The sequence below is a fragment of the Hoplias malabaricus genome, chromosome 6 (assembly GCF_029633855.1).
Source record: "Hoplias malabaricus isolate fHopMal1 chromosome 6, fHopMal1.hap1, whole genome shotgun sequence".
Classification (NCBI taxonomy): domain Eukaryota; kingdom Metazoa; phylum Chordata; class Actinopteri; order Characiformes; family Erythrinidae; genus Hoplias; species Hoplias malabaricus.
Window position 1 is genome coordinate 48,767,681 of NC_089805.1, and position 23,323 is coordinate 48,791,003.

Here is a 23,323-nt window from a genome sequence, read left to right on the forward strand (position 1 = left end):
CAAAACATATGTGGAGTGGAGTGGAGTGAGATGGAGTGGAGTGGAGTGGAGTGCAGTAGCAATCTCCCATAACCCTCAGTTATCTTTGGACATAAACCACATTGTTTCTCCAGAATCTGAGGTTGAACTAATAGACGGACTCTCCTTTCTTGTTCCATGGCATGGACATTCTCAGGTAGAACGAGAAGTGTGTTTTGCCTTTTTATAAAAAAGGTGACCAACACCCCGGTTTGCCAATCCAGAGGCACTGTTCATGAAGTCAGTACAATATAACAAAGGTTTTTCAGCCATGACGGACCCCAACATCCAGGGCCTTTGGTAATTCCAGGCTAATCTCGTCCACTCCAGGGGCCTTCTGTGGAGGTTTCTAACTACCTCAGTGACCTCAGTCTGAGGTCTGACACACCGTCAGTCTCTGACCCTACCTCCTGTATAATAGACATGTTCCTCAAGATTAGGAGTTCCTCAAAGTTCTTGTTCCAATGTGCAGTGGCTCAAAGAAGATACTGAAAAATTACTTTGATAACTCCTAGGTTGAACTACTGCAATGCCCTGCTCTCATGATATTCCTGTAAGAGCCATAAACAGCTGCAGTAGGTCAAGAATTTTTATTGAATTCTTGAATTCTTATTCTTCATTCTTTTATTTTTTACTTTCTTTTAGGGATACTCATTATTTCAGCTTTTTAGACATATTGTGAGACATTATTTACAATAAGAGACACTGTTATATTTCAGGGAGAGAAAAAAAGATTTGGTTGCAGTCAGCCTTTTTATGGATTTTATACATGAACATGTTCAGAAAAAAATATGTCTTTGCACTCAATAATAAATTCACATAGTACTGACCTGAGAGTCTCCAGTTTACAGTGTGGACTCTTCAGTCCTTCAGAGATCTTCTCCACTCCTACATCCCTCAGGTCATTTTTACTAAGGTCCAGTTCTCTCAGAGAGCAGTTTTCTGATTCTAAAACATCCTTCAGTGTTACACAGGACTGATAGCCAAGTTTACACACAGGAATCCTGCAAAAGGAAATTAAATACAACATATCTTACCCCTCAGTAGAGAATGGGTTAATTATTATACACCAGAACATCATATTCCTGTAACACTGCTATAAACTTCATAATTCCATAAGATTAATTTTAACACTGACCTGAGAGTCTCCAGTTTACAGTGTGGACTCTTCAGTCCTTCAGAGATCTTCTCCACTCCTGAATCCTGTAGGTCATTGTTACTGAGGTCCAGTTCTCTCAGAGAGCAGTCTTCTGATTGTAGAGCTGCAGTTAAAGTAGTGATGGACTGTTCAGAGAGATTACAGCCAGCAAATCTACATCAGAGAGGAAACACAGTGATTAGAGCTGACACAGACAGTACAGAATTACTGATCCAGGTTCAGTTTACTGTTACGATCTCTCTCTCTCTCTCTCTCTCTCTCTCTCTCTCTCTCTCTCAGTATGACTCTACAGCTTCTTACACATTGCATATACATTCAAACAGAAACAATAAATTTACTTTCGTTTTCTGTTTTAAAAACATATTTATACAGTTTAATTTTCTACACTAGAACTGGAGAAAGAGGTGTTCTGAAATAACACTGATGGCATCACATTATGACTTTACCCACTGTTAATGAAGCTATACAAATGAGTAAAACAAATATGAGCTGCTGAAGGGCTTTGTATGTGAACAGCTGTGTACAGTGTGATACAATGTGAATCTTCATCAGTGAAGACTATAAAAACATGCTCTTCTTTAAATGTAGATTCTAGTTTTCTATTACGTAGAGAGAAAATATATTTCCCCACTGGATCTTACTTAATAATCAGAATAGAGCATAATCACCACCTGAACAATAAATATAAATATATAAATAAAACATCTATAATATAAAAAACATTATTTAAATACTCTTCATATCCACTGTAGTAAAAGTAAAGGGATGCAAAAATCTCCACACTGTGCAAACACAGCAGTTACAGTGGTATGAAAAAGCCCCCTTCATGATTTCTTTTTTCTTTTTGGGCAAGTTTGTCACTCTTAATGTTTCATCAAACAGAGTTAAATAGTCAAAGACAACACAAGTAATCACAAAATGCAGTTTTTAAATGAGAGTTTTTATTATTAAGGGAGGAAAAAAATCCAAACCTATTTGGCCCTGTGTGATAGTGTTTGCCCCCCTCAGTTTAAATATAACTGCGGTTTATCACCTGAGTTCAATTTCTCTAGCCACACCCAGGTCTGATTACTGCCACACCTGTTCTCAATCAAGAAATCACTTAAATAGGACCTGCCTGACAAAGCCAAGTGGATCATGAAGAAATTCAGTAACAAATGAGAACAAAAGTAATTGAGATATATCAGTGTGGAAAAAGTTATTAAGCAATTTCTAAAGTTTTGGGGCTCCAGCGAATCACAGTGACAGCCATTATCCACAAATGGAGAAAACATGGAACAGTGGTGAACCTTCCCAGGAGCAGCCGACCGACAAAAATTGCCACGAGCGCAGTGACGACTCGTCCAAGAGTCACAACAGACCCCACAACAACATTCAAAGAGTTGAAGGCCTCACTTGCCTCAGTAAGGGTCAGCGTTTATGATTTCACCATAAGAAAGAGACTGGGCAGAGTGCCATGACAAAAACCACTGCTGAGCAAAAAGAACATTGACGCTAGTCTCAATTTGACCAGAAAACATCTTGATGATCCCCAAGACTTTTGGGAAAATACTCTGTGGACTGAGATATGATCTGTAGAGTCAGGAGAGTGAAGAGTGAGTCTGAGAGTTCCTGGGGATTTCTGGTAGGTTTCTGGAACACTGTTTAGAAAATAAAACCACAGAGAGGTTCATTATCATTCTGCAGTGTTTCTGTTGGTGTCCACATTCAGAGGTAAACTGGATAATGGATTGAACTGGAGTGACCTCTGACCTGCCTGGAGAGCACAGTGGACACAGGTGAAGCAGGAGACATTAAAGCACCTGAGTGTTAGGTGCCCTCTTCATCTGCAGCTGTGTTCTCAGCAGTGTGTCTGAGGGAGGAAAGGTGAGGAGCTGAAAAGGAAGCACTGTTCTCTCCAGAAGGGGAATGACTGTTCTTCCAAAAGCCAGAGGGAGGTTAGTATAATATTCTTTCACTGGTCTGTGTCTCCATTAGTGAATGATGTGTAGGTGACACTCACTGAGCTGTTCTGCAGTTAGAGATCGCTGGGATGAGTCTCTGATAACCCTCTTCTGATGTGCTGTATTTCTTCAGGTTCAGCTCCTTCCTCACTTTCTCTGAATGGAGACGGAAGTAAGCTACGACTGAGCACTCTGCAGGAGACAGCTGCTTTTTAGAGCGTCTGTCTGGAGTTAGAGAGAGGGGGAGACACTGCTGTCATTAAGTGACTAACTTTCTGAATAAACAACTCTCTGAAAAGAACCTGAAGGAGAACAGTGAAAATGAGTTTCATCTATAAAAGTTTCAGAGAAGGGTTTATGAATCTGAACTGTGGCTCTGATGAATGTGGACTGCATTTTATCTGTGTAATAGTTCTCAGTGAAGCGTGTGTGTGTGTGTGTGTGTGTGTGTGTGTGTGTGTGTGTGTGTGTGTGTGTGTGTGTGTGTGTGTGTGTGTGTGTGTGTGTGTGTGTGTGTGTGTGTGTGTGTCAGAGAGACAGGCTTGTTTCAGGACTAGACTGGACACAGGACACTGAAAGAGCACCATATTTTATGCATGTTTCTGTTATTAATCACTATACACACATTTTTAGGACGTATAGAGCAGGAGGATGTTTATTACTGGTGTCTGATGTTGAAATATCTTCACTGTCATTTATCAAAGGTGATGGTTTAATGGAAACACAGCATTATAAACAGAAACAGCTGGATTTGATTCAGTGAAGAGACAGACAGGTAGAACAGTTCTTCAAATGAATGGAAACATCTACAAACACACATTATTCCTGGTGTGGACAGTGGAAAGTCAATATAATGTAGACAACAGTAAAAATGACCTTTTAAGATCCAAGCTGTAACTGCAGCTAATGCCACGACAGAAAGTAAAACACAGATGAACACAATCTTCCAGGAATGAAAACCTCCTCCTGAAACAAACACAGAAATAAAATCAACAACAACAATTAAAAGAGTAGCCAGCTGTGGCCAGTTTTGTTTAAGATAAATATCATTGTTTTAAGACTGTGTTGATGAACAGAGTGTGTGTTGTTTGTGTGTAAAGTGTGGTTTATCATCATCACATATTATCACACATTTTAAGAGCTAGAAAGGAGCGTATAAATTCCAGACATGTTAGAAATAGCCTCGTCTGATTGGTCCACACAGTTCAGTGTTACGCTGCGCTGTGTATGTGTGTGCTCTCTCTCTCTCTCTCTCTTACTATCTCTGTAAATTTATAGGTTCTGCAATCTGTTCCAGTCCATGATTGTTCACCCGTCTAGAGTTCATTCCATGTTCCAGTTCGTGTGTTTGTTCATCGTCCTGAGTCCAGTCCACCATCCAGTCCATGTGTTGTCTGTCAACGTTTCGTCTGCGTCATCCCGGCGGGAATCATAAATACGTGTCTGTGTACGCTGTTAGGAAGCTTTGTTTTGTGCTGTGATTTGTGTTGTGTATATTGAATTCTGTTTGCCTGGTTTTGACTTTGATCCATTCCTACTTCGACTACGAGTTTGTTTTTGCCCCTTTTTGAATACTGACGTTAGATCTGTTGTTTGTAAAGTGTTGTAAACACTGTGTATATATTTCACCAGAGTAGAGCTGGCTGCCGTTTGTTTTGGGAGTGGGTTTTGTGTGTGTTTTTGTGGATAGACAGGGAGGAAGGTAAGGTGTTGTCTTTTGTTTCCTTTTGTTTTCACTTAGGTAAGTTAGAGCTGTTCGTGGGTCAGTTAGGAGGAGTGTTTGTTTGTTGTTTTTCAGGCTAAAGGCCATCCTGAAGTTCACTGGTGTTTGGTTTCATTGTAAATATCACATCTACAATATATATTCTATTCATTATCCATTCTGTGTTTCCGTTTGTGTCCTTTCTGTTTCACCATTTACATCTGTTACAGTTATTCCCTTCACAGATATTAATCCAACACATCCCTCATTCTGTTACGGCTCAACCCTAGACTGGGTCGTAACATCAGTCAGTCCAATCCATTAACTACAAGGGGGCAGCAGTTGTCTAATGGTTAGAGACTGGGCTTGGTACCGGAAGGTTGCTGGTTCGATCCCCAGGACCCACAGAAACATTCACGGCTGAGGGGCCCTTGAGCAAGGCACTGAACCCACAAACACTCCCTGGGCGCTGGGGGATGGCCGCCCTCTGCTCTGGGTGTGTGTTCACAGCCCCTAGTACACTAGTGTGTGTGTGTGTTCACTGCCTCAGACAGGTTAAATGCGGGAGATACATTTCTTTGTACATTGTGGAATGCCAATTAATTGCACATTATCATTATAATTACATCTAGCTCTGATCTGATCCAGAACTCAAACACAGATTCAGGAATATGAAAATGAGAATGAAATGTTTCAGCAGCAAATGAAGAGAATTACTGACAGACCCTCACAGCTCCACAGTCTCTACAGGACCATCATTATCATCACACACACACACACACACACACACACACACTATATAATATTATATAGACATGTTTTGGGGTGTTTATTGATTTCTCAGGAGAACTGCATCTCTACATATCTCTACAAACATTCCTCATCATTCCTCATTTCCATCATATGATACATTCAACACATAAATAAACACAAAATTGAGAATGAAAGATAAACTGTGATGTATTTACCTTTGACTTCGACACGAAGAGATGTGTCCACAAACCAGAAACCCAACTGAACAAAACACTGGTAAACTCCTTCATCAGACGCTCGCACTGAGGAGAGTTTCAGTGATGTGTTTCCATTCCTCAGCTCTTCTTTAAACAGAGCTGTCCTCCCTCTGTACGACTCCATCTGCCCATTATTCCTGTCTTTAAAATCTTCATACAGATGAACTAGTGTGTCAGACTGAGTCAGTTCCAGTCTGGACCACTTCACTCTCATGTCCAGAGCACTGTCTCTGGGATCAAGAGAACAGGGCAGAACCAAATCTTCACCAGCTTCAACAACAAGAACAGCATCTGTACCAACTACTGTAAAAGGCCCTGGAAAAAGAAATAAATTACACAACAAATACAGAGTATTTCTCTAATTTAGCTCTTGTACTGCAATTCACATCAAACTTGGTGCAAAACATTATTAATGAACATTTTCTTAATGTATCTTCTGTTGCTTAACACATTTGTCTAGACCAGGGGTCACCAATCATATCTAACTAGGGCTGGTGTGGCTGCAGGTTTCCATTCTGATAAAGCAGGGTGTGCTCCTACTTGGGTGGAATGGAAACTTGTAGCCACATGGGGCCTTTATGTATAAGACTGTAGACCCCATGAATGTGTGGTGTGGCTGGAAGCATTTATGGGTAATATTATGGTTTAATGTGTCCCTTAAACCTATTTGTTTATGAATGGTAATGTTTTTATTTTAAAGGAGTAATGTTACTGCTGCTAATGTAACTCCTGCACCTAATAAACATTGGTGAACTGATAGCGAGGAGTATTAAGAGATTAAGAGGCAAAGCTGTATACGCCCTTTAATTTTGTAGAGTGGATGAAACGCTGGTAGAGGAGGTACTGGTTTCCTAGGGGGAGATTAAAAATGTGCGCCCCAAAGAGAGTCCGTTCCTCTTTGGACAAAGAGGTGTGCAGTAGATGTTTGGTGTCGTCTGGAAGAACAGAGACTGGTAGGTCTATAGGAGCCTTTTACTTGTTAGTATAAATGTGTCAGTGGACAACTGTAGCCTATGAAATATGTTATAAGATGACGTTTGGTTGATTTTAGTGTACACTGATGAATGGAGCAGCCGACCTGGTGAAAAGCACAACACCTCTAACCTGATCAACTGGACATAGCTGAAGTTGGCTTCTTATTCGCCAGTTTCTTATTCAGATTTTCTGTTCTACCTTAAATGGTGCAGTAGTTGCATTCTGTCCCCACTAGGTGGTAAAACATGAACACAACTTCCATACCTTGGAAAAACTACGTTTGGTTTAATTCCGTGGACATTATCTCTTTATTTTCAAAATGTCTCAAAAATCTGAAAGTCTCACTGAAGACACAATATAACAGACTATTAATATCCTGAAGATGAAGGAATTTTACTGTGGAATTATTTTGTAATGGCCCTGTGAACATAGCATTGGACTTAATAGAATGTGTGGAGAAATTACACATTTGGCTTAATGCCTAGGAATTTATCTCTTTATTTTCAGATTGTCTCAAATATCTGGAAGCCAAAGGTGCAAACATCCGTCATGGTATTGGGTCAGTGCATCTGTGCCCATGGCATGGATGACCTTTTATATGTGACAACACAATGACAGACCTTATTCTGCACATGCTACAACAGCGTGGTTCATAGACACAGAGTGTGTGTCTGAACAACCTGTGGCCCAGACTTACACTATATTGCCAAAAGTATTCGCTAGGCTGTCTTTGCATGCATATGAAGTTATGTGACATCCCATTCTTAATCCACAGGGTTTAATATGATGACAGCCCACCCTTTGCAGCTATAACAGCTTCAGCTCTCCTGAGAAGGCTTTCCACAAGGAGTTTAGGAGTGTGTTTATGGGAATTTTTGACCCTTCTTCCAGAAGCTTATTTGTGAGGTCAGACACAGATGTTGGAGAGAAGGCCTGGCTCACAGTCTCTGCTCTAATTCATACCAAAGGCATTCTGTCGGGTGGAGGTCAGGACTCCTGGTGTGTCTTCCACACCAGTCTCACTCATCCATGTCTTTATAGATCTTGCTTTGTGCACTGGGGCACAGTCATGTTGGAATAGCAGAAAATTGTCCAAAATCTCTTGGTGTGCTGAAGCATTACGAGCATTAAGAACATTAAGAGCTCCTTTCACTGGAACTAAGGCCTGAGCCCAACACCTGAAAAACAGCCCTACACCATAATCCCCCTCCACCAAACTTTATACTTGGCACAATGCAGCCAGACAAGTACCATCTCCTGGCAAACGCCAAACACTGACTCCGCCATCAGATCAGATGGAAAAGTGGGATTCGTCAATCCAGAGAACACATCTCTACTGCTCTAGAGTCCAGTGGTGTGTGAGTTAGAGCTTGGATGCAGCTGCTCGGCTGTGGAAAGTCATTTCATGAAGCTCTCTACGCACTGTTCTTGAGTGAATCTGAAGCCCACATGAAGTTTGGCGGCCTGTAGAGGTTGACTCTGCAGAAAGCTGGCAACCCATGTGCACTATGTGCCTCCACTATGACATTTTTACGTGGCCTACCACTTTGTGGCTGAGTTGCTGTCGTTCCCAATCACTTCCACTTTGTTACAATACCACTGTGGATTGACTGGAATATTTAGTAGCGAGTAATTTCAGGACTGGACTTTGTTGCACAGGTGGCATCCTATCACTGTACCACACTGTAATTCACTGAGTGACCCATTCTTTCACAAATGTTAGTAGAAGCAGTCTGCATGCCTAGGTGGCCATGGAAGGGATTGGAACATCTGAATTAAATGATTTTGATGTGTGAGTGTATACTTTTGGCAATATAGTGTATCTTCTATGGTGCATCATGAAGAGGAGAATCAGACAACAGTGTTCATGGACTGTATACTCAGTTCCCAAACGCTGAAACAGTGTCATTAAAAGGCAAGGGGATGGAACTCAGAAGGAAACTCGCCTCTGTCCCAACTTTTTTAGAGCATCAGATTCTAAAGATGTTAATATTTAATAACAATCATTTAATTCAGTCACAACATTGGAAATATTTTAAGTGATTCTGTTAATAAATAAAGAGAATTAACATCAGCAATTCCATTTGTATTACTTTTAAAAAACATCCCATTTTTGAAAGTAGAGTTGTATTCATAAAGTTGTCGGACTTAGAGACATGTACAATCTGAGTCATTCTGCATGTTAAATGGTATTGTTTTAAAGACATTTCCCCCTGAGGATCCAATACATTCCCAACATTTGTGGCAAGCTGAGGATCCCTGTTTGGAGACATATATCACTTTTTTGGTGATAATTCAATTCTGAACCTCTCAATCTGCTGAAATCTGATTGGCTGATGGTGGCCATGTTTTTTTTTTTTTTTTTATTTTGAGTATGATGTCATTATCACAGAATCTCATTCAGGACACCACTCAGTACCAGCTTCAGTACAGTTTCCCAATTTTCACATCTACTGGACAGTGCTTGTTTGCCTAAGAGTTAACTGTGGGATATCCGACCCATCGTAGGGCACACGTGTGTGCAGTTTCTTTACATTCAGGGAAAGTGTGTCTGAGATACAGCTGTTTCTGTGTGATATCAGAAACGCATATATTATACAATATTATTATATTAATAATAACGTCCTAACAAAACAGTGATGTTCCATAGTGCTGGGAGATAAAACAATATTGATTTGTTTCATGATTCATTTTTGATCGATAACGATGATAAGCTTTGGGCAATAGAGCTCAATAAACCTTTTCTCTTCAATAAATGTTTCTATTCCCAGTTACACAGCCTGCTGCACTCTCTCAGGTGTATACTCATGCTATTATAGTAAATGAACATAGTAGACCACATGAACATGAGAACTTAAACAAGACTATAATGGGTTTAATTCAAGTGTTTGTGTGTATGTATTAAATATATATTAAATATTTTATAGAGTCCTGCTCATTCTGTGTTTGGGGTGTATTTTGTGTGGTTTGGTGACCCCCTGTCAGAACACAAGCACAGAAACGTTCCCTCATGCGCAGGGAGAACGTGAGAGCAGTGAGTCTGGTGCAGTCTTGACTGTCCTTGGACAAGGTGGGTTCTTCACTTAAAGTGTATTTTCCTCCCGGGAAATGTTTTCCGTTTGTGAGAGCACTGCTCGTTGCCTGACGTGGTTTTCCTCACACAAAATTATTTTCTCTGCTCGTGATTTTTTAATTGGACCCGACTTCATAGATCAGGATGCATCTCTTAAATAAACATGGCCAATAAATAAACCATCCAAAGGGTGGGACTTTCCCACCTTGCACTCAGTGTTTCTGGGTCAGCTCTGAACCCACAGCGACTCCAAACCTGAAAACGCTCTGGCTTTTTTAACTAAAACTAGAAAATTTGATCATCTCAGTCCAGTCTTATCGGCCCTTCACTGGCTTCCAGTTAAATTCCGTATTGATTACAAAATTCTTTTACTCACGTATAAATCCTTACATGGTCTCGCACCTGAATACTTGCAAGACCTCATCACACACTATGAACCACCAAGATTACTCAGATCTCAGGGCGCCGGCCTCTTACTAGTACCCAGAATTCATAAGACTTCAGCGGGGGGGAAAGCCTTCTCCTACAAAGCCTCTCAGCTCTGGAACAATCTTTCAGCTAGTGTTCGGGACGCAGACACAGTCACTATGTTTAAGTCTAGGCTCAAAACACACTTGTTCAGTTTAGCCTTTGGCAACTAACCTCTGTCTAGTTTAAGGTTGTCATTTCAGGAACTCATGGACATGGAGAATCAGGGTAAACCTGGATGATGTGCTCACAATTTCTCTTGTTTGGAGCGGAAGGATGTCTTTGCCTGAGCTCCTTCTGGTTTCCCTCCTCCCAGTCTGTTACAGTCAGATCCGTCACTACACTAAAGAAAATATTCACATGCTCTTATTCTCTGCTGCACTCAACTAAACTAACTGCTTCCCTTTTACTGTTTTACTGTTTTCTGAGAGAATGGTGGCCCACTGATGGAAGATTGTTTGCTGGATTCTCCTGCAGACCAGACCAGACCAGCTGCTCACCTTATTATTATTATTATGTAGCATAATGACACTTCATTGGTGATCATTTAAAATTCAATCTATAGTTTGATCAGAGGAGGATGGGTCCCCTTTGTGAGTCTTGGTTCCTCCCAAGGTTTCTTCCTCCAGCCTCGAGGGAGTTTTTCCTTGCCACTGTCACCTTCGGCTGCTTGCATTGGGCTTTGATTTAAATGTTCTGTTCTGAAACTGTGAAGCTGCTTTGTGACAACGTCAGATGTAAAAGGCGCTATAAAAATAAATTTGATTTGATTTGACTTTCCCACTGTTACAAGCACTGTTCTAATACTTCTAATAGGTTAAGTGCAATAAGTTTACAGTTCCGCACCTGGGAGTGTTCATTTATTTATTAATTTATTATTTTAAACTCTTATTAATCTGTCTTTTTACTCTTTCTGTCTCTTTAAACCCTTGAGGTGGTAATGCCCCAAGAATGTTTTCATGACACAAGTCATAGATCATTACATTTTTGTGGAAAAATGAAATTATAGTTCCAGTGAAGTCCTTCCTTGTGAATTTGAGTAATGTGCAATATGTTCATATATATATTCAGTCTACATTTTTAGAAGGATGTGATGTTTTTTGTCACAGTGTGACTAGATGTTAATATTGTGATAATATCGAGATCGATCAATAAAAACTTATCGTGACAACATTTATGGCCAGCTCTAAAGTTCCAACATTTCACGCGTGGACTCCAGATAATAACGTAAACATTTGGCTCACCATTAACTTCTACACGAAGAATGGTGTCTTCAAACCAGGACGTTGATGTGTCCTCAACATAACACTTGTAATCTCCTTTATCAGAAGATCGGACAGAGAAGAGTTTCAGTGATGTGTTTCCTCTCTTCAGCTCTTCTTTAAACAGAGCTGTCCTTCCTCTGTACGACTCCATCTGCTGGTCATTTCTGTCTCTACGATCTTCATACACATGCACCAGTCTGTTGACCTCAGTCAGATCTAGTCTCACCCACTCCACTGTCATATCCACTGCACTGATGTTGGGTTTGAGTGAACAGGGAAGAATCAAGTCTTCACCAGCCTCAGTCACAAGAGGAGCATCTGGACCAACTACTTTAAAGTGCTCTGCAATGAAAAGAAAAGAAAACAGTTATATAAGATATTTGTGTACAAAAATGTTAAGCAGTTTCACATGCGTTCTTCTACTGTTCTGTTCCACTGTAGCAAATATTTACCTGCTGCACAATTTAAAGAATATTGTGGACTATGAGGGGCTGGGACTGGCTGAGACTCACAGGGAGAGCTGCCAGCGTCCCCAGGATTGATGGGGACTGTTTCTGGGGTTTATCATTTGTGTTATTGTTGTTTTGCTGTTGTCGTGTGTGTGTGTGTGTGTGTGTGTGTGTGTGTGTGTGTGCATGTGTGTGTGTGTGCTTGGGTGTGTTTGTGCTTTTTGTGTATTCTGGCGTGTGTGCCCCAGATCTCACCACATATCCAGCTCAAATACTGTCTGGTCACTTGCCCTTTCAGAACTTAAATAAATAAAGATTATAAAGAAATAAAGAATATAAATATAAATAAAGAAAATAAATAAGAGTTATTTGTTCACAGTAAGACTCTGTCTCAATTCACCTCTCCCTGGTCCTTACACTATTCAGTATTTGGTTTGATATATTCACAAACATTTATTTATTTATTTATTTATTGTTTACATTACAGTCTTTTTAACCACGAACAGTAAAAGCACATCACAGCTATCATTTCTGCACAGACATGTGGCTTACATCTATTGATGACAAAAAAAATTAAATTAAAAATAAAAAAATTAAAATAAAATCTTTAAATTATAAGCTGGAACTGGACCGTGGCCGGACCCTCAACGGAGCTTAAACACAACTAAACAGAACAAATATCAGTGTTAACTCCTTTATTATTAGTGTTATTGTGTATTTATTATTACTTTGTTTAGTTTTCCATTCCACCTTAAGTATGTGTTTACAGTTTCGGCTCAGTTTAAGGTGGAACTGAAAACTGAAATAATCAGCTGGTAAATTCATTCCTACATTACACTACAGCACCTTGGCGCCCCCTAAGTGCAGCGCTCCAAGTGTTTGCCTAGTCCATTTAATGAAGGGGCCAGCCCTGAAAATATCTCTGCGTTTGTCTTGAACACAAGTCTCAAACACTCAGTCATGCTTTGAACTGCAAATTTTAAAACGTACAAAAACCCATGCAGACACGGGGAGCTGTGTGACACTAACACTACTTGGCGTGCTACTGTGTTGCTGTAACATTATGAACACCTGCCTAATGTGCTGTTCATGTGGGAGGACGAGTGCTAAGGTGGAAGTCTTTCTACTGGTTCAGACCACACTGGAAATACTTTATTTACTCGGGGCATCACTGAGCCTCAGACCAACAGCACATCTCCACCTCAACCACAAGAGCCCACTGTTGATATTAAAGTCTGATATAAATCCACCACACGAGGAATAAGATCATCAGTGATATTCACTTCATCTGAGTGGTTTTAATGTTTTGGTTCATCACTGGATAAAAATAAAATATGTGCCTCTTAAATTCAGCTGATCTAGTGTTAAATTCAGTGTGGTATGTGTTTAAACCACTGAGGGGCAGCATCACTGGACACTAACACTTTATTCTCCGTGTGTCTGTGAGTGTCTGTTTACAGAGTGTGAAGTAAAACTCTGCTGTAGCTCATACATCCTGAGAAGAGCAGACTCTACCTCAGAACACCACATCACGCATCAGCAGGTAAGACTGTGGTGAGGTGACTGGAGGAACACATTCAGACTCCCGGAGTGAGATTTCAGTGCACACACTATTCACTATAGAAATGAGCAGGGTTTATGTGTAATCTCATTTCTTCAGTGTGATAAAGACCTGGGCCTGTGGTAAAGATTTATAATTACAGGTCAAAATTATTGTTACTTTTAAATAAATGAGCCAGATTTAACTGATCTAAAACCTGGACATAGTCTGGATCTGAGGCATATAAAGAGACTCAGTGTAAACACACTGTGCTAATGAAGGGTGAACACACCTCTCTTAGCCTTGTCTTGACTGAGAATCTGTAAAAGTGGTGCCTCTGACATCACACAGAGTCAGAGCCGAGTCACAGTGAAATGACCTCTCTCACAGCCGCTGATACGACCCAGTCAGACGTTATCATGAGTACTAAAACACTTGTGTGTCCTGTGTGTGTGATGTAGGCTGGAGGTTCACTGGTGTGAGGTTTCTGTTCACAGTGAGAGAGCTCCAGAAACAACCCACAATCAAGAGTCTCACACCAAAACTACAACAGTCTGCAGCTCTAGTTTACACCAAAGGATCTTTATTATTTTAGATATTTCTTCTACGGCCCTGTGAAGGACTGGCGTCCCCTCCAGGGTGTATTCCCGCCTTGCGCCCGATGATTCCAGGTAGGCTCTGGACCCCCCGCGACCCTAAATTGGATAAGCGGTTACAGATAATGGATGGATGGATGGATATTTCTTCTACGTAATAAAACGTATGTGTCTCTAACTCTGAGCAACACCACAACAAAAGAAACACAGAGAAATAAATCAGACAGTGATATAAACTGTGCCTCTCAGATTTGTTCAGTAAAGTGGACACGTACCTGCTGCAGTCTCCATGAAGCCAGAGATGATCAGTATCACACTCAGAGTCCCACTGAGAAACTTCATCCTGAAAGAACAGTGAAGGTTCTGCTTTACTGGGTGTAGATTTACAGGAACAGAGCACATTAATAAACATTTCTGTAAACGGGTCAGTTTAACAGTGTGGATCATTTCCTACTGCAGTCCCTGGACAGTTACAGGACGACTGACCCACACTCATTACACTACACAAGACATGAATGATCCCTACAACAAAACAGGAGCAGGTCTAAACTGTAGAAACAGCACAGTGCTGCTGTCTGAACTCAACTGAACCAAAGAGGAACTACTCTGAAGATCCACTGACCGTATGGAGCCTGAGGAGTCACTGACTCCACTTCATTAAATTAAACTTTAGTGTATGAATATATCGCCCTGTGAAGGACTGGCGCCCCCTCCAGGGTGTATTCCTGCCTTGCGCCCAATGATTCCAGGTAGGTTCTGAACCCACCGCGACCCTGAATTGGATAAGGGTTACAGATAATGAATGAATGTATGAATATATCAGGAATTAACATTTTAATTATGTTGTTTTCACAAGATCAATATAAAGTGTTACTGAAATCTATATTCAGGAATTTAGTGTATTTATGTGTTTATGAAACATGTGTTTATTTGTAAAATAGAAAACCATCAGAAAATAAAGAGCACATGAACTGTAATATATTTAAGTGTATTTACATTACACACTGTCAGTCATTCGCGAGGCTGCTGGAGATCCCTGTACAAACCTCCAATAGAGAAGTGGGTGGGGGACCTGCAGTGGAGGGTGGTGCATGGGGCTGTGGCCACGAACAGATACATAGCGCATATCGACCCCAATACGGGGAGCGGGTGTCCGTTCTGCAGCAGTGAGGACACAGTGGAGCACCTGTTTTTAAAGTGCGGGAGGCTGGGGTGGATGCTGCTGCTGTATCCTGTGGTCTGTGTTGTGTCCTGTGGTCAGTGTTTTATCCTGTGGTCTGTGTTGTGTCCTGTGGTCTGTGTTTTATCCTGAGGTCTGTGTTGTGTCCTGTGGTCTGTGTTTGATCCCGCACTCTGTGTTGTGTCCTGTGGTCTGTGTTTTATCCTGAGGTCTGTGTTTTATCCTGTGGTCTGTGTTGTGTCCTGTGGTCTGTGTTTTATCCTGAGGTCTGTGTTTTATCCTGTGGTCTGTGTTTTATCCTGTGGTCTGTGTTGTGTCCTGTGGTCTGTGTTTGATCCCGCACTCTGTGTTGTGTCCTGTGGTCTGTGTTGTGTCCTGTGGTCTGTGTTGTGTCCTGTGGTCTGTGTTGTGTCCTGTGGTCTGTGTTTGATCCCGCACTCTGTGTTGTGTCCTGTGGTCTGTGTTGTGTCCTGTGGTCTGTGTTTGATCCTGAGGTCTGTGTTTTATCCTGTGGTCTGTGTTGTGTCCTGTGGTCTGTGTTTTATCTGTGGTCTGTGTTTTATCCTGTGGTCTGTGTTGTGTCCTGTGGTCTGTGTTGTGTCCTGTGGTCTGTGTTTGATCCTGCACTCTGTGTTTTATTTGTGGTCTGTGTTGTGTCCTGTGGTCTGTGTTTTATCCTGTGGTCTGTGTTGTGTCCTGTGGTCTGTGTTTTATCTGTGGTCTGTGTTTTATCCTGTGGTCTGTGTTTGATCCTGCACTCTGTGTTTTATCCTGCGGTCTGTGTTTTATCCTGTGGTCAGTGTTTTTTCCTGCGGTCTGTGTTTTATCCTGTGGTCTGTGTTTTATCCTTTGGCTTGTGTTTTATCCTGCGGTCTGTGTTTTGTTCTGTGGTCAGTGTTTTGTCCTGTGGTCAGTGTTTTGTCCTGCGGTCTGTGTTTTATACTGTGGTCTGTGTTTTATCCTGTGGTCAGTGTTTTATCCTGCGGTCTGTGTTTTATCCTGTGGTGAGTGTTTTGTCCTGCGGTCTGTGTTTTATCCTGTGGTCTGTGTTTTGTCCTGAGGTCTGTGTTTTATCCTGTGGTCTGTGTTGTGTCCTGTGGTCTGTGTTTTATCCTGTGGTCTGTGTTGTGTCCTGTGGTCTGTGTTGTGTCCTGTGGTCTGTGTTTTATCCTGTGGTCTGTGTTGTGGCCTGTTTTGTTTTGTGGTCTGTGTTTTATCCTGTGGTCTGTGTTGTGTCCTTTGGTCTGTGTTTTATCCTGTGGTCTGTGTTTTATTCTGTGGTCTGTGTTTTATCCTGCGGTCTGTGTTGTGTTCTATGGTCTGTGTTTTATCCTGTGGTCTGTGTTGTGTCCTGTGGCCTATGTTTTGTTCTGTGGTCTGTGTTTTGTCCTGTGGTCTGTGATTTATCCTGTGGTCTGTGTGGTGTCCTGTGGTCTGTGTTTTATCCTGTGGTCTGTGATTTATCCTGTGGTCTGTGTTGTGTTCTATGGTCTGCGTTTTATCCTGTGGTCTGTGTTTTGTCCTGTGGTCTGTGTTTTGTCCTGTGGTCTGTGTTGTGTCCTGTGGTCTGTGTTTTATCCTGTGGTCTGTGTTTTGTCCTGTGGTCTGTGTTTTGTCCTGTGGTCTGCGTTGTGTCCTGTGGTCTGTGTTGTGTCCTGTGGTCTGTGTTTTATCCTGTGGTCTGTGATTTATCCTGTGGTCTGTGTTGTGTTCTATGGTCTGCGTTTTATCCTGTGGTCTGTGTTTTGTCCTGTGGTCTGTGTTTTGTCCTGTGGTCTGTGTTTTATCCTGTGGCCTGTGTGGTGTCCTGTGGCCTGTGTTTTGTTGAACTGTTGTACAATGACCATAAAGCACAGTTTCACTTTCACTTCACACAGGAGAGTCTGGATTCACCACTGAGAGTGTGTTGGGGTGTGTTCACTCTGTAGTTAGTGTTCTGGTCTGAATCAGTAAGAAGGTCGTGATCTTGGAGCGTTTCCCTTGGTTTGGTTGGTTTTCACACAGAGAAATATACAACTGCACCAAGATACATCACTGTAAACCACATGAGAATGTTCTCACTGCTGATTGGTCAGACCTGACTGGGGCAAGAGTGAGAGAGTAAACACAGGAAGAAGGTCCAATACGACGACGCAGTTCTGATCACTTTCTCTCCAGAAACTTTGGGGCTTTGGAGAATATTTGTAGCCAATGTGTAAACAATGTGACATTGATATCTGTACTTAATATAACTGTAATTATAAACAGTAAGTCCTGACCCTGCAGTCTGATTGGCTGAAAGATGTTCCAGGAGTGTAATTATTGCACAATAATGGAACTCTGGTATCACTCCGCAAAATACACGTAACCTAGCAACAAAGCCAGTGTTTACAGGACAGCAGTGGGCACCAATGAGGAATCATTCAGTTTCCATTCCCTCACCTTATTTTGAACAGAGTAAAGAGTTACAGTGCAGTGAACCCTTTACACTTTGTGAGTTATAAATAAAAGAAAATCACAAGGAAATAAAGACAGAAAATGCTGCGTCTGTGTGGATTCTGTGTTCAACTGGAGTCGAGGCTCGTCTTTTTTTCTCCACTGTTCTCATTATCAGCTCAGCGCAGGACACTGGAGCCTTACTCCACAATACACACTTTTAACTTAAACAGAGAGAACTCTACATCATTTAGTGTGTGATATATCACTGTGATCTGAACATGCTGTAAACAGTGGTTACTATAACATTTCATGAATGCATTATTGACTATTGATTTTATTGACTATGTGTTTATTTATGGCTCTGGTGTTGTCCTGATTTAAACTGAGAGCATTTCTGAACAACGCAGCCTTGGTTCCCACTGAAACTGGTGTAAACACAGACTCACTGGTGAGAACCAAGGTTCAAAATCCTGAACACATCCAGTTTAATTTTACTGAAAAGGGCAAAAAAAAATGTGTGATGGAAGAGTAAAATACCCTCTACCAGTCCATTAGAAGTTCACACAGGGCCCAGCTCACCGTCATCTATCACTGAACATTTAAATCCTAGACTTGTGTTTTCATTGACTGAGATGGTGTTGTTCTGTTGTCTGAGCTGAAATAGTGTTGTTGAAAGTGTTGTTCTGTGTTTGTGTAAAACATGTTGTAAGATGTTTGTAGATGCTTTTGTTTGTCTGTTGTTTCTGAAATGACACTCGCTCCAGTCCTTTCCTTTTTATTGGAGTCATTATGGACCCCCTGCTGTTTGAATACCAGGATGGCACTGGAGTGGATGGATATCTACCTGCTGCACATAGTGGACTCCACCTGGACACAACAGGGGGCTCTGTGAGTCTCTGTGAGGATCATGTTCTTCTCTTTCTCCAGTGAATTCAACACTCTCCTGTGTTACTCAGAGAGAAACTGAGGCAGATGCACCCAGCACCTCCTCCACCTGGGGTTTGACATTAGGACGGTGCTGATAGGGAACCGGGGACCAGACTGAGTGAGGGGAGTTCTGTGTCCTCAGCCCTGTCTCCTCCACTAAACCAGTGAGTCACTCACAGTTCCCCACGATCAGAATCTGAAGCAGCTCAGAGACCATCAATAGATTCAAATACTGTGACGTCACTGGAGGTGGGGAACTGAGACACAGCCGCACTGCCTTTTTAACTCTTTATTAACTGCACCCTAACAAGGGCATAGGGAACAGAACAAGTGTCCAAAGCAGTATTTGTGCAGTGACCCACCGAGCCCTTATCCACCGCCACCCAACTCTTCCACACACACACACACACACACACACACACACAGCCTCCCAGCCTGACTCTCTCACACACATTTCAATATCAGTCCCACTGTCCATCACAGAGCTGAGAGCAGTGACCTGTTTCTGAATCAGTCTCAAAGTCTTCAGTTAGAAAACTCACAGTCAGCTCAATCAGGAAATCCAGAGCTACACACAGAACACACACATCAGCTCATACACACACTCACACCATCTCTGCTTCTCCCAGTCCACTGTAAAAGTGAATTACACACCTGTACACACTCCGCTTCTCCACTGGAGTCCAGGCTGAATGATCATCTGCTGCACTTTCCTTTTCTGTACAAAGAGAAACCAGTCAGAGAACATCACTCACATTATATCACAAGTGCATCTGAGGACATCTCAGATTACCTTCCTGGAGTGTGTGTGTGTGTGTGTGTGTGTGTGTGTGTGTAAATCACATCAAAAACAACTTCTTCCTCAGAACAGAACCACATTCCACACACAGGAGTGTCTGACCTCACACTGAGAGTGTGTTACACACAGCAGAGGATTTACACCAATCAGCCAAAACATTAAAACCACCTCCTTGTTTCTCCCTCACTGTCCACTCTCTCAGCTCCACTGACCACACAGGAGCACTGTGCACTTCTCCACTTCCAGACTGTAGTCCAGCTGTGGCTCTGCATACTTTACACACTAGTAAAAGGAGCGTGAAGAGGACTTTATTATCAGTAACTGATTACGGTGGTGTAATATAGACATGACTCTGTCTGTACCTTTAAGGAACAAAACTGCACTTTTAAACACTGTTGAACCTTTAAAGGTACATTTACACAGTTTGTATCTTTAGTGACCAACACTGAACCTTCTTTATGAGAGTGCAGTGTGGAGTATGGCTCTGTTCTGAGGAAGACGTTTCTGATCAAATGAAGATGTGAGTCAGACACAAACAGGTTTAGACACAGCAAGGCACACACACACACTCCAGGAAGGTAATCTGATACAGATGCACTTGTGATATCAGACTCTTATTCGTACAGAATCTGGTGTAAAACACAGAGAGAGATTAGACTCTAAATACTTCACAAATGTGTAGATCATACTCCACTGATTAAACACAAATAATCTCCCTCCATTTACAAGGAATTACTCTGGGTTTAAACATTAAATTAAAACTAAATGAACAAAGAGAAGATGAATAGATTAAACACAGACAAATGAAACATAAAAGAGACAGAAGACAAGTGAACGCCCCTCAATAAATAATGTGGAAATGAGGAAATGATCAGAACCAGCTACAGATGAACACTTTCTATAAGATATTCATAGTGTGGGTGTGTATATGTGTGTGTGTGTCGCAGTTCATGTAAGAGTCCAGTTGTGAGGTGTTTAGACTAAAGTCTAAGTCAATAACACAGTAAAAGTCCATGTGGTAAATGTAGTGTAAATATTAACTGCTTATGAGTTCAGATTAAAACAGAAACACCACAGATGAATGTATCTCAGTACGTCAGGGGAATAGTGACTATGTGGAGTCAGAGTAAACTGAGGGTAAGGAGAAGGAGAAGCACTGTGTTGTGTATAGAGCTGGAATCAAGGCTGAGCCCCTAATTAATCAGATCTATCAGGGTGTGTTTTCAGGTTCCTTATGGAGTGTGATGTGGTCAGTGTCTTTCATTTATTTCCACATTCTTTACACGTCACCACTCCTCTGTTATTCACCTGGATTTTAAACAGTGCTCCAACTAAAGCCTCACTACACGGCTCTGTTTACACTTTACTCACCGATATCACGCTCACGGATGGTGATGTGCCAAATATTAAAGGGGCTGTGTCCCAAATCAACGAAATATGAGAGAGAGAGAGAGAGAGAGAGAGAGAGAGAGAGAGGGAGAGAGAAAGGGAGAGAGAGAGAGAGATTTCAAGTGAAGAAATTTGTACAAATCGATTCAAGTCTATTTTTATGCGACTGAAGTGCGACTCGAACCCATCTCTGGATGAATGTGAGGCGGTTCTTGTGTGTGTGTGTGTGTGGGGGGGGGGGGGCTCTGCTCTGTGACTGTGGAGCTGTGTGTTTCCACTGGAGGCAGTGGGTGGAGTCCTTTCTGAAATCAGAGATCATCTCCACGGTTTGGTGTGTGTTTAGCTCCAGGTTGTTTGTCTCACACCGTGTCTCCAGCCGTGTCACTTCCTCTCGGTACGAGGACTCCTCGCTGTTTCAGAGGAGATCAGGGGTGTGTCGTCTACAACTTACTGAGTTTAACCGAGTCACTGAGAGAAGAGCAGTCACTGGTGTAGAGCGAGTAGAGCAGAGGAGAACACACACATCCCTGAGGAGCACAGTGCTGAGACAGAGAGGGTCTGAGATGAAGTCCCCACCCTGACGCACTGTTTCCTGTTGGAGAAGAAGCTGTGGATCCAGTAGCAGACTGATGGGGGACACTGAGTTACAGCAGTTTATCCAGTAGAACGTCAGGGTGATGGTGTTGAAAGCAGAGCTGAAGTCTACAAACACCACACGGACATAAGTGTTGGTGCCATCCAGGTGTTTGAGGACGTAGTGCAGAGCCGAGTTAATGGAGTCATCTACAGAGCTGTGGGTTCTGTCTGGAAACTGCAGAGGGTCCTGGAGGACATCGGTCAGAGCTTTAATAAGTTTAATAAGACGTCTCTGAAGACTCTTCATGATCACAGACGTTAAAGCAGCTGTCTGTAGTCGTTCAGGACTGAGATGTTCTGCTTTTTCAGGACTGCTCTGATCACAGACGTCTTAAAGCAGGTACAACACACGTCAGAAACGTAAACAGTGTACTAAAAGACCATACCTACTATAACGTGTTCATTGGTACGTAGTTGCTGCCGTGCGCCCCCGGGATATTTTGACAACATGTGGTATTCCAACCAAAACACCAGATTGACATGGCGCCGGCGTTGCCATGGTGCTAATTATTTTCTGATGAAGGATCAAAGGTAAATGCTGATTTGTGGGTTTCTAAATTCATCAGTAAAACAAGTAATAGTTATGCACCTTATACCAGCTAATAGTTTCATATCCATGAGTTCATTCCACATCTAGCTTTAGCTTTAGCTCAACTAACACCTGGTATGTCGCTACTCTGAGCCGTAAGTCATGTGTTTTTAGATGTACTTGTATGTTCTGTCGTAGCATATGGCGAGTAGTCGAGTAGTTATCCGACTCTTAATGAAATGCCCAGCGATGCAAACTGACTGATTTGTCGCTGGCCTAACACGTATTAGTATTAATAAACTGTAAAACATCTAGCTACATCCAAATCTGTAACTTTATAATGAAATCTCTTTATAAGTTCATAGACAAGCAAACACGCAGACACAGGGAGAACACACCACACTCCTCACAGACAGTCACCCGGAGGAAACCCACACAGACACAGGGAGAACACACCACACTCCTCACAGACAGTCACCCGGAGGAAACCCACACAGACACAGGGAGAACGCACCACACTCCTCACAGACAGTCACCCGGAGGAAACCCACGCAGACACAGGGAGAACGCACCAACTCCTCACAGACAGTCACCCGGAGGAAACCCACGCAGACACAGAGAGAACACACCACACTCCTCACAGACAGTCACCCGGAGGAAACCCACGCAGACACAGAGAGAACACACCACACTCCTCACAGACAGTCACCTAGAAGAAACCCACACAGACACAGGGAGAACACACCACACTCCTCACAGACAGTCACCCGGAGGAAACCCACGCAGACACAGGGAGAACACACCACACTCCTCACAGACAGTCACCCGGAGGAAACCCACGCAGACACAGAGAGAACACACCACACTCCTCACAGTCACCCGGAGGAAACCCATGCAGACACAGAGAGAACACACCACACTCCTCACAGAGAGTCACCCGGAGGAAACCCACGCAGACACAGAGAGAACACACCACACTCCTCACAGACAGTCACCCGGAGGAAACCCACGCAGACACAGAGAGAACACACCACACTCTTCACAGAAAGTCACCCGGAGGAAACCCACGCAGACACAGAGAGAACACACCACACTCCTCACAGAGAGTCACCCGGAGGAAACCCACAGAGAGAACACACCACACTCCTCACAGACAGTCACCCGGAGGAAACCCACACAGACACAGAGAGAACACACCACACTCCTCACAGACAGTCACCCGGAGGAAACCCACGCAGACACAGGGA

The 23,323-nt window shown here is 42.4% G+C and overlaps 1 protein-coding gene across 2 annotated transcripts in view; it reads right to left on the bottom strand.

The window, feature by feature from the left end:
- The window catches only part of LOC136699709 (uncharacterized), a 77,023-nt gene that overhangs the window by 38,688 nt on the left and 15,012 nt on the right, over positions 1 to 23,323 (bottom strand). Inside the window, exons 1-9 of one of the 2 annotated variants that reach the window (XM_066674637.1) lie at positions 20,894 to 20,937; positions 19,378 to 19,441; positions 14,474 to 14,541; positions 11,593 to 11,955; positions 5,791 to 6,147; positions 3,997 to 4,086; positions 3,180 to 3,345; positions 1,157 to 1,330; positions 849 to 1,022 (exon numbers count right to left, since the gene is read on the bottom strand). In XM_066674637.1, coding sequence (XP_066530734.1) covers positions 849 to 1,022; positions 1,157 to 1,330; positions 3,180 to 3,345; positions 3,997 to 4,086; positions 5,791 to 6,147; positions 11,593 to 11,955; positions 14,474 to 14,540 — 1,391 coding nt within the window. In that variant the 5' untranslated portion in view covers position 14,541; positions 19,378 to 19,441; positions 20,894 to 20,937. Of the gene's footprint in view, positions 1 to 848; positions 1,023 to 1,156; positions 1,331 to 3,179; positions 3,346 to 3,996; positions 4,087 to 5,790; positions 6,148 to 11,592; positions 11,956 to 14,473; positions 14,542 to 19,377; positions 19,442 to 20,893; positions 20,938 to 23,323 lie in introns of those variants that run through there. The other variant, XM_066674636.1, reaches the window with a different exon arrangement.